The following is an 8668-nucleotide window of genomic DNA, read 5'->3' on the forward strand; positions in this document are numbered from 1 at the left end:
TTTTTTGGTACTTGTAGGAACTGAAAAGGAGATAACTAGGCATCATTTCTATTTGAAGATTGTGAAATGAAAGAGAAAAAGGGAAATTCTAACATTGTTCTTCCTATAGGTTGGATGGTCACAACTTTTCCAACTCATTTTGCATTATTAGACAATCCTAGATCAGCCCTGAAAGTTTTCATTTTAATGTTCCCCTGCCACAAGTTAATATTTCTTTTTTTTTCCAGTCCTGTAGATTGAACTCAGGGCCTTCACACTGTTCCTGGCTTCTTTTTGCTCAAGGCTAGCACCCCACTTCTTGAGCCACAGCACCACTTCTGGCTTTTTCTGTTCATGTGGTGCTGAGGAATCAAACCCAGGGTTTTGCTCATGCTAGGCAAGCACTGTACCATGAAGCCACAATCCCAGCCCAAGTTAATATTTCTTCATCTATTTTTTATTTTAAATGACACAGGCAGTGTCCCAGAAAGAAATGTGATATCCACAGAAATTTTTCCAGAGAGAAAAGGTGGGGGGTGGGGGAAGGAAAGTCAGTTAAATAAAGTAACACTTATGGCTGGCAATCAAACAAAAGCTACTATAATGGTGAGGGTTTACTCCTTAAACTAACCTTATGGAGCAGAACTAATAAATAATAGAAGATTTGGTGAAGAGATATGAGTGCCTACTTCAGAAAATCAGATTGATCTCGAGTAAACAATCCAATGAGGCACCTCCAAGATCTTAGAAAAACAAAAACAAAATAACCCCTAAAACAAGTAAATGGAAAAAAGTATAAACATTAGAGCAGAAATTGAGAAAATTGAAACTGAAAGAACAACACAATGACTCAGTGAAACAAAAATCTGGTTCTTTGGGGCTGGGGATATGGCCTAGTGGCAAGAGTGCTTGCCTCATAGATACATGAAGCCCTAGATTCAATTCCCCAACACCACACTACAGAAAACGGCCAGAAGTGGCGCTGTGGCTCAAGTAGCAGAGTGCTAGCCTTGAGCAAAAAGAAGCCAGGGACAGTGCTCAAGCCCTGAGTCCAAGCCCCAGGACTGGCAAACAATATAACAAAAAAAAAAAAAAAAAAAAAAAGCTGGTTCTTTGAAAACAAGACTAATTAACACAAAAGGAAGGGAGAAGATACTAATGAACCAGAAACTAAAAAGAAGATATTACAACAGGTAGCAATAAAAGCCATTAGGTAATGAAGATCTCCAATAAAGATAATTAGGAAATATTTTAAACTTATACTCTAACAATCTAGAGACTCAAGAAGAAGTGGATGGATACTCCAACACGTATGACACACCAAAATTGACCCATAAATGGATCCATAAGAAGTAAAAAGATTGAATCAGTAATTTAAAAAATTACCAATAAAGAAAAGCCAAGGAACAGATAAATTCACAGCTGAATTCTTGCAGAACTTTAACTAAAAACACTGGTAACTAATGCTAATAACTAGTAACACTCCTCAAACTATTCCAAAAAATACAAATGGAAGGAGTACTACCAAATTTGTTTGACAAACTTGTATCATCAAAAACAGGTAAAAATTCAACAGAAAGAGAAAGACTAATTTATTGATAGATATAGATGTCAAGATTCTCAGTGAAATACTAGCAAAACAAATCCAACAACAGAAAGGCCATATACCAGTTGAACACTAGTGGCTCATGCCTTTAATCCTAGCTATTCAGGAGGCCGAAATCTGAGGATTGCCATTTGAAGTCAGTCTGAGCAGGAAAGTCTGTGAGATTCTTATCTCCATTTAATCACCCCAAAAGCTAGAAGTATAACTCTGTTTCAAGTGGTAGAGAGCAAGCCTTGAGCTAAAATGTGTAAGAAAGTACCTAGGCCCTCATTCAAGCTCCAGGACTAGTACACACACACACACACACAAAAGAGTCATACACCATAATCAAGTCGGTTTCATTCCAAGGATGCAAAGATATCTCAACATATGCAAATCGTTTAGCACAATACAACATACAAACAGATTTAAGGACAAAAGAAAACACAATGCAATCATTTCAATATGTGTAGAAATATGGGGGGGGGGGAGGAAGAACCAGAAACAAATTAGTCAATGAGAGAGGTGCAAAATTGAGTGAATGGTAATTTAGAATTCTAGTGAACAAATATATTAAGGAGAAATTAAAGATCATCTTTGTCATTGTACATTTTTCAGGGAAATGAAAACTGAGAGGCAGTAACTGGTTTAGCAACACAACAGTTAAAATTACTCATGATTAGCATAACTTTGATAATCAGGACTCACTCCCCCAGAGTATTTAATATGAATAAACAAGAGTGTAACAATGGACAAATAAAAAATCATATGTGAAAAACTCTGGAAGGACAATTAAAAATTAATTAGGAGTGCACAGGTCAGGAACTCAGTACTGCCCAGTAATTCCTGCCATAGAAATTCAATGAGGTTAAGGTAAGCACAAGTCCATGGCCTTAACTTCAATGATGGTTTTCGTTGTGTTTGTTCCATCCAGATTTTTAAAGAAAGGAAACCTGGTTACATTGTTATCAGGACCCAAAACTTCTATCTTTAGGATAAAGAAAAACTTGATAGCAGAATACATACAGCCCATAATAGTTTGAGCCCCACCAGTCTCTTCCACCTCATCCTCCATCCCCCTTCATCATACCCAGGAAGACTAAGCTTCAGAGCACTTTCAGAAGGCTTGCTTGCTCTCACCTCCATATATCCCTCTTCTTTTACAATTATTCATCTGCTTAAGACTTTGAGAACTCAGCTCAGACATGTCTTCTTCAAAGCCCACCTGATCACAAAAGTTCATGTTAACAGATCACCCAGTGACTTCTCTGGCAATCTACTTGATACATATCTCTGAAACTATTTACCTAGTTTTGTCTTCTCCAGTCAACCAATAACCTATATGAGAACAAGGACCAGGCCTAAATTCCATGCCATCTTTAGGAGCTAAACAGGTGCCTATCACAAATGTTCCACAGCTGTCAGCTAAATGAGTGAATAAATACATAAACATCATCCTGTGCCTGTAGTCTGTATCATATCATTAATAGCTTAACACTTTTCATTTTCTCACTTCACTCATAATTAAACCTGCTGTATACTTTCAGGCAGGATGTTTATTTTTAAATGCCCAAAGACTCACAGGGAAGTGGGATGGAGGGGGTGGGGATAATAAAACAGACTATTAGAAGTAAAGCATCCATTCAGAAGAAATGCAAACTTACTTGTTGAAGAAACAAAGGGAAGGGACCCAAAGAATTCTCTTGCATTGAACAAGGAATAGGTGCCCATCTCCTCTTGGCTCTCCTGAGAATAGTCTCTCTAGTGTGTCTTTTCTTTAGTAACTGAATTCAGAGGAAGAAAAAAAAACAGATAAACAAAAGCATCATAGTCAAATACGCTGAAAAATAGTGATCAAGTCATAAACCTAATAAGACCTTTTTTTGCATTAGGATAGTCAAAAATAATATATCCATTTTTTAAAATTTCATTAACAAGAGAATTTCCTTAGTATTCCCTTCTAACATCATACTTTCAGGCTGATAAAAATCACTCATTTCTTCTTGCTCCACTCTACATAGAGATAAAGAACACATCCTTTCTGAAACAGTTTCATGAAATAGCTCTCATCTATTTTATCTGTTGAAACCTCCTCCTCTCAGGTGAATCAAAGAAAGAAAATTCAGGACTTTAATCACCTTCATCCACTTGCACTGTCCAATATGAAAACCAGTGGTGACCACTAGCCACGTGACCTTTATATAAATTATAATTGAGAAAAATGGAGCCAGGCACCAGTGGCTCAGAATTTCATCCTAGCTACTTTCATCCTAGATAAGAATGGGAGGTTTGAGGCTAGTCTAGGCAAAAAAGTAGTATAACTCCATCTTTTAAGCTTTATGTGAGGTTGAGCTTAGAAGGATTACAGTTCTAGGCTACCTAAAGGAACAAAAATGGGCAACACTCCATCTCAAAGGGAAGAAGCTAGGCATGGTAGCAGGTGCTTCTAACTTAAGCTACAAAAAAAAAAAAAAAAGCCTAAAATAGATGGATCACAGGCGAGGTGCACCTGAGCACAAAGCAGTACCTTGTCTCAAAAATAAGCAGCACAGGAAAGTGTTGGAGACATGGTTCAATTATAAAACACCTTCCTATATTGGGCCTCCACACCAGAGATGAAGATTATAGAATCTCTACCATTGGAAAAACTTCTACCAGACTTCTCACCAATGCTCATTTTATTTCATGATGTAGCAAAAGGAGACATTTGATTTCATAGTCATTAATTAATGAATAATTGTAATAAATACTTAGTAAAATGCTGAGCAGCCATGTAATTAGTTTTATCATTAGTATAAATAATATAAAATAGGTGTAATTTAGCCAAACCTTTCATCATTTTGTGACCACTTTCCTAATGACATTCTTCACAATCTGTTATTTGCGCCAATAAGAAATTTAGAAGGCTACAATAGTTTCTCACTGGTCTTGCTATGTATGCCATGAGCTAGAATTAAGAAACAGAAGAATCCTTCATAGAGAAGGTATCATTTAGATTTACCAAAGTAAAATGAATGACAGTGCTTTACGAATGGAAAGAAAGAAAGGAAGGAAGGAAGGAAGGAAGGAAGGAAGGAAGGAAGGAAGGAAGGAAGGAAGGAAGGAAGGAAAGAAGGAAGGAAGGAAGGAAGGAAAGAAGGAAGGAAGGAAGGAAGGAAGGAAGGAAGGAAGGAAGGAAGGAAGGAAGGAAGGAAGGAAGAAAGAAAGGAAGGAAGGAAGGAAGGGCGAGAGAGAAAGAGAGAGGAGAGAGGAAGAGAGGCAAAAAAGGAAGAAGAATTAGTGAAAGAGTAGGAGAGGAATGATAGAGGATATCAGAGGGAGGAAAAATTCTATTTGTCCTTTGGTCCTCTTTGCAATTTTTTTTTTCCAGTCCTGGAGCTTGAACTCAGGACCTGAACACTGTCCTTGGCTTCTTTTTGCTCAAGGCTAGCACTCTGCCACTTGAACCACAGCGCCACTTGTGGTCTTTTCTATGTATGTGGTGCTGAGGAATGGATCCCAGAGCTTCATGTATATGAGGCAAGCACTCTTGCCACTGGGCTATATTCCCAGCTCCTCTCTTTGCAATTATTAATGAGAGTATTTTAGTAAAAGAACAACATGCCTGAAAATATTTAATGTACTTTGAATACCTTCTTCTGGTGTTCTAGGAGCACAATCATCTCTTTCTTTATTTGTGTCTTCCTATCAGAAAGCCGTATGGTGAATGATCTTTTCTCATCAGATAGCACCAATGCTCTGGCTGTGAACACAGACCCATCAGCTAGAACTCTGAAGTCAGGATCACTTGATTGGATGAGATCTGCAGACCTGATACATTCTTTCAAATTAACTTCAAGGGAGAAATGGATAGAAAAGGGGAAAATTGGTTTAAAAAAAGTCACTCATACAGTCTCCTAATTTCCCCTCTTTCTTTCTGTTTAACAAAATAACCATTTTCTTTCCATTAAAATAATAAAAACTTTCACCAGAAATTTGCACCTGTAACCCTACCTACTCAAGAGGATGAGATATAAGAATTGCAGTTCAAAACATGCAAACATCCAGTAGTAGAGGTGGCTCAAGTGTAGAAGCCAAGCAACACTACCCAGGTCCTGAATTCAAGCCTCAGTGTTCATCCAAAAATAAATGAATAAATATTTTTTGGCAGTATTGATGTTTGAACTTGGGACTTCTAACTTGTTAAGAAAACCACAATTCTCATACATTTCATTTAAATAAGATATTCTAAACCTTAATACATTTCTAATAGGCAGATGAAAGTCATCCTCCAATTAAAAAAGTACATGCATTATACTCATGACAAAAGTTGAGCCACACACTCCCACATACACCTGAATAAGCACATAGATATTTTTCTCACAATACACTCTGAGTCTTCTAGGCCAGAAGTTATTTACGAGAGCACAAAGAACAATGGTATGTACTGGTTAGTCATGTAAGAAAACACCCATCTCTGCATGTTCTCATTGACATCAGTATTTTCCTACTTTTCCTCACAAACCTCATGGTTCTATATGTGTCTTTTGATCTCCAGAGCTCCCAATGAAACTTTTTTTTATGATATCCACCCTTCCTGGGAAGTTTTTGCCAATAAAACATTGCAAAAATAAGTATCCAAATAGACCCATTTCCTATTCCTTTCATCGCTTGTCTACTTCAATGGAAGCCAAATTGATTATATTCAAGTAACTGCCTCCAAGTAAATTAATATCTTAGACTTGTATAGTGTTTTAACTCAAATCACTCATAGCTAAACATATTTAGCCAAAAGAGAAGAGAGCACTTTCTAAGAGAGGATGACATATTTCTCTCATCTTCATATTTTTGACCAGGTGATAACTTCTGGTCCATTCCACTAGAGGAACTCTCCTATTTCTGTTTGCACCCATTCAGCCCCACAACCCCCACACAGGAAGAAAAAAATGTTCTTTGTCTTGTAAAATTAGCTGATATATTTTGCTGAAAAGCTATCTTTGAGACAAGTCATGTATCCTTCTTCAAGAAACGATTGCCGTGTTGCTTTCCTCTCTTGTTCCCTGCACCTTAGTGGATAGCCCCTTAGTCAGAGCCTCTCAGCCATTAAGAGACCCTCAGGCTCCCACAGCTGTTCAGGGCTTGCTGTACAAGTAACCAGGTTATACTCCATTTTGAGTAGAATGGCTCACCTTCTCATTTTCCTCAATAAAGCTACAGTATTGATAAAACACTGCTTGGATTCTCTCAGATTCTTTTCTAAATTTCTTTTATATTTAGGAGCCTAAAGTAATGAAAGTGATTATGCTTTCTATATAATTTATGGTGTCATTTTTAACCTACAACACAAGTGACCACAAAAACATGGACCCACCCTATACAATGGTTCAATTCTAAAATTCTAGCTGCTTAAGAAGTGGAGTGGTCTGAGGGCAGCCTTAGCATAAGAAGTCACAAAACCTTATGTCATTCAGTGGCTGGATGCAGGGTCACGGTATTCCACCTACAGGGGAAGCACAATGGCTGGACACAAAGCTGGGTATCTGTCATCATCAACAAAACAGGGAAGTATGAGTTGGAGAAATGCAGCCCTCTGAACTTGAGCATAAGTTGAGACCCTACCTCAAAAATAGCCAAGAAAAAATGTATCTGGAGATGTAGATCGAATAGTAGAGCTTTTGCTTTCAAGTATGAGATCCAGAGTTACACTTGCAGAACTACCCCCCCAAAAAAAATTGTATCCAAATCAACTGTAAATTTTGGCAGTTACAAAAACTCAAAAGCATATTTTTAAAAAATATTTCTGAATTTTATCCATTTACAGAAAGATTCAGATCAATCCCAGAAAGCAAAAACTATAAATCGTGCTCTTTCCTGCCTAGGAATTAACTTTTTATTTGAAAACATACTGCTTTTGGCTGAGTTCAGTGGCTCACATACCCTAGCTACTCAGGAAGCCAGCTTGGCAGAAAAATCCCTGTGAGACATTTATCTCCAACTAACCATTCAAAAGCCAGAAGTGGAGATGTGGCTCAAAGTGATAGTGCTAGCCTTGAGCAAAAGAGCTCTGGGACAGCACCCAGACCCTGAATCCAAGTGCCTCAATCAACAAAACAAAGAACAAGCAACACAAACTTTTCAAATTTCTCACCTCTCCCAACCATTTTGTCTGCTTCTAGTTTAGAAGGTACATTTAAGATCACCTTTTCACAGGCTTCAACTGCAAAACTGAAGATCTAGAATTAAAAAGAAAACAGTCACATTTATGTAATAGGAAAAAAATTCCACTTGGTCATACCAGTAGATGCAGAACAGCAATTGATCCATTCTACCAACCATTTATGATTAAAAAGAAAAAAACCTCAACACACTAGGAATAGAAGGGAACTTGTTCAGTATCATAGAGGTATCTATGAACATTTGCAACTAACTTCATACTTAAGTGAGACAGATTGTATACTTTCTTCTGACATTAGGAACAAGATGATAGTACCCACACTTACTACCTCTACTCAATATTGTATGAGAGCTTCTAGCCATTACAAGAAAATAAATTAAGTCCAGATCTACAAATGGCTTGAGAAGAAAGAAGTAAAACTTTCTCCACTCTCAGAAAATATTACCTTGTATACAGAAAATGATAAATGATCCAGTAAAGATTACCAATAAGGCTACAGGAAATAAGATAAACCTACAAAAATCAACTGGTAAAATACCTGAAAATAAAATTAAGCAAACAGTTCGGTATGCCATTGCATCAAGAAGAATAAAACTTTGGAATAAATTTAGTCAGAAGCACAAAATTACTGGAAAAAAAACAAATTATCAATGAAAGAGGCTTTAGAGGACTCTAGAACTTCAAGTTATTGAAACAAGTGATATATCATTGTTGTAGTTATTTTAAACATGTGATGTGAAATTGTACCTTTTTTTTCCTCATATTCCCTTCCCATGGTTTTACCCCTGTTATCACTGTAACTGATTTTAGTACCCTAGATATTGTATATACATGCATTGGAACTAGGGAAGGGAAAGAGAATACCAAAATTGAGAGACCAAGGATAAAAAGACAAATCAATGTAGCAATAATTACAAAACCATATGGTGTAAACCAACTGTAAAACTTCT

The 8668-nt window shown here is 37.0% G+C and overlaps 1 protein-coding gene across 1 annotated transcript in view; it reads right to left on the minus strand.

Moving 5' to 3' along the window:
• The window catches only part of Dsc3 (desmocollin 3), a 33933-nt gene extending 26177 nt beyond the window's left edge, over positions 1-7756 (minus strand). The window contains exons 1-3 of the mRNA XM_048363167.1: positions 7692-7756; positions 5197-5396; positions 3229-3348 (exon numbers count right to left, since the gene is read on the minus strand). Of these exons, the coding sequence (XP_048219124.1) occupies positions 3229-3348; positions 5197-5396; positions 7692-7704 (333 nt within the window). The 5' untranslated portion in view covers positions 7705-7756. The remainder of the gene's footprint in view (positions 1-3228; positions 3349-5196; positions 5397-7691) is intronic.
• Between the last annotated feature and the right edge of the window lie 912 nt (positions 7757-8668).

Source organism: Perognathus longimembris, chromosome 15 (assembly GCF_023159225.1).
Source record: "Perognathus longimembris pacificus isolate PPM17 chromosome 15, ASM2315922v1, whole genome shotgun sequence".
NCBI classification, from domain to species: domain Eukaryota; kingdom Metazoa; phylum Chordata; class Mammalia; order Rodentia; family Heteromyidae; genus Perognathus; species Perognathus longimembris.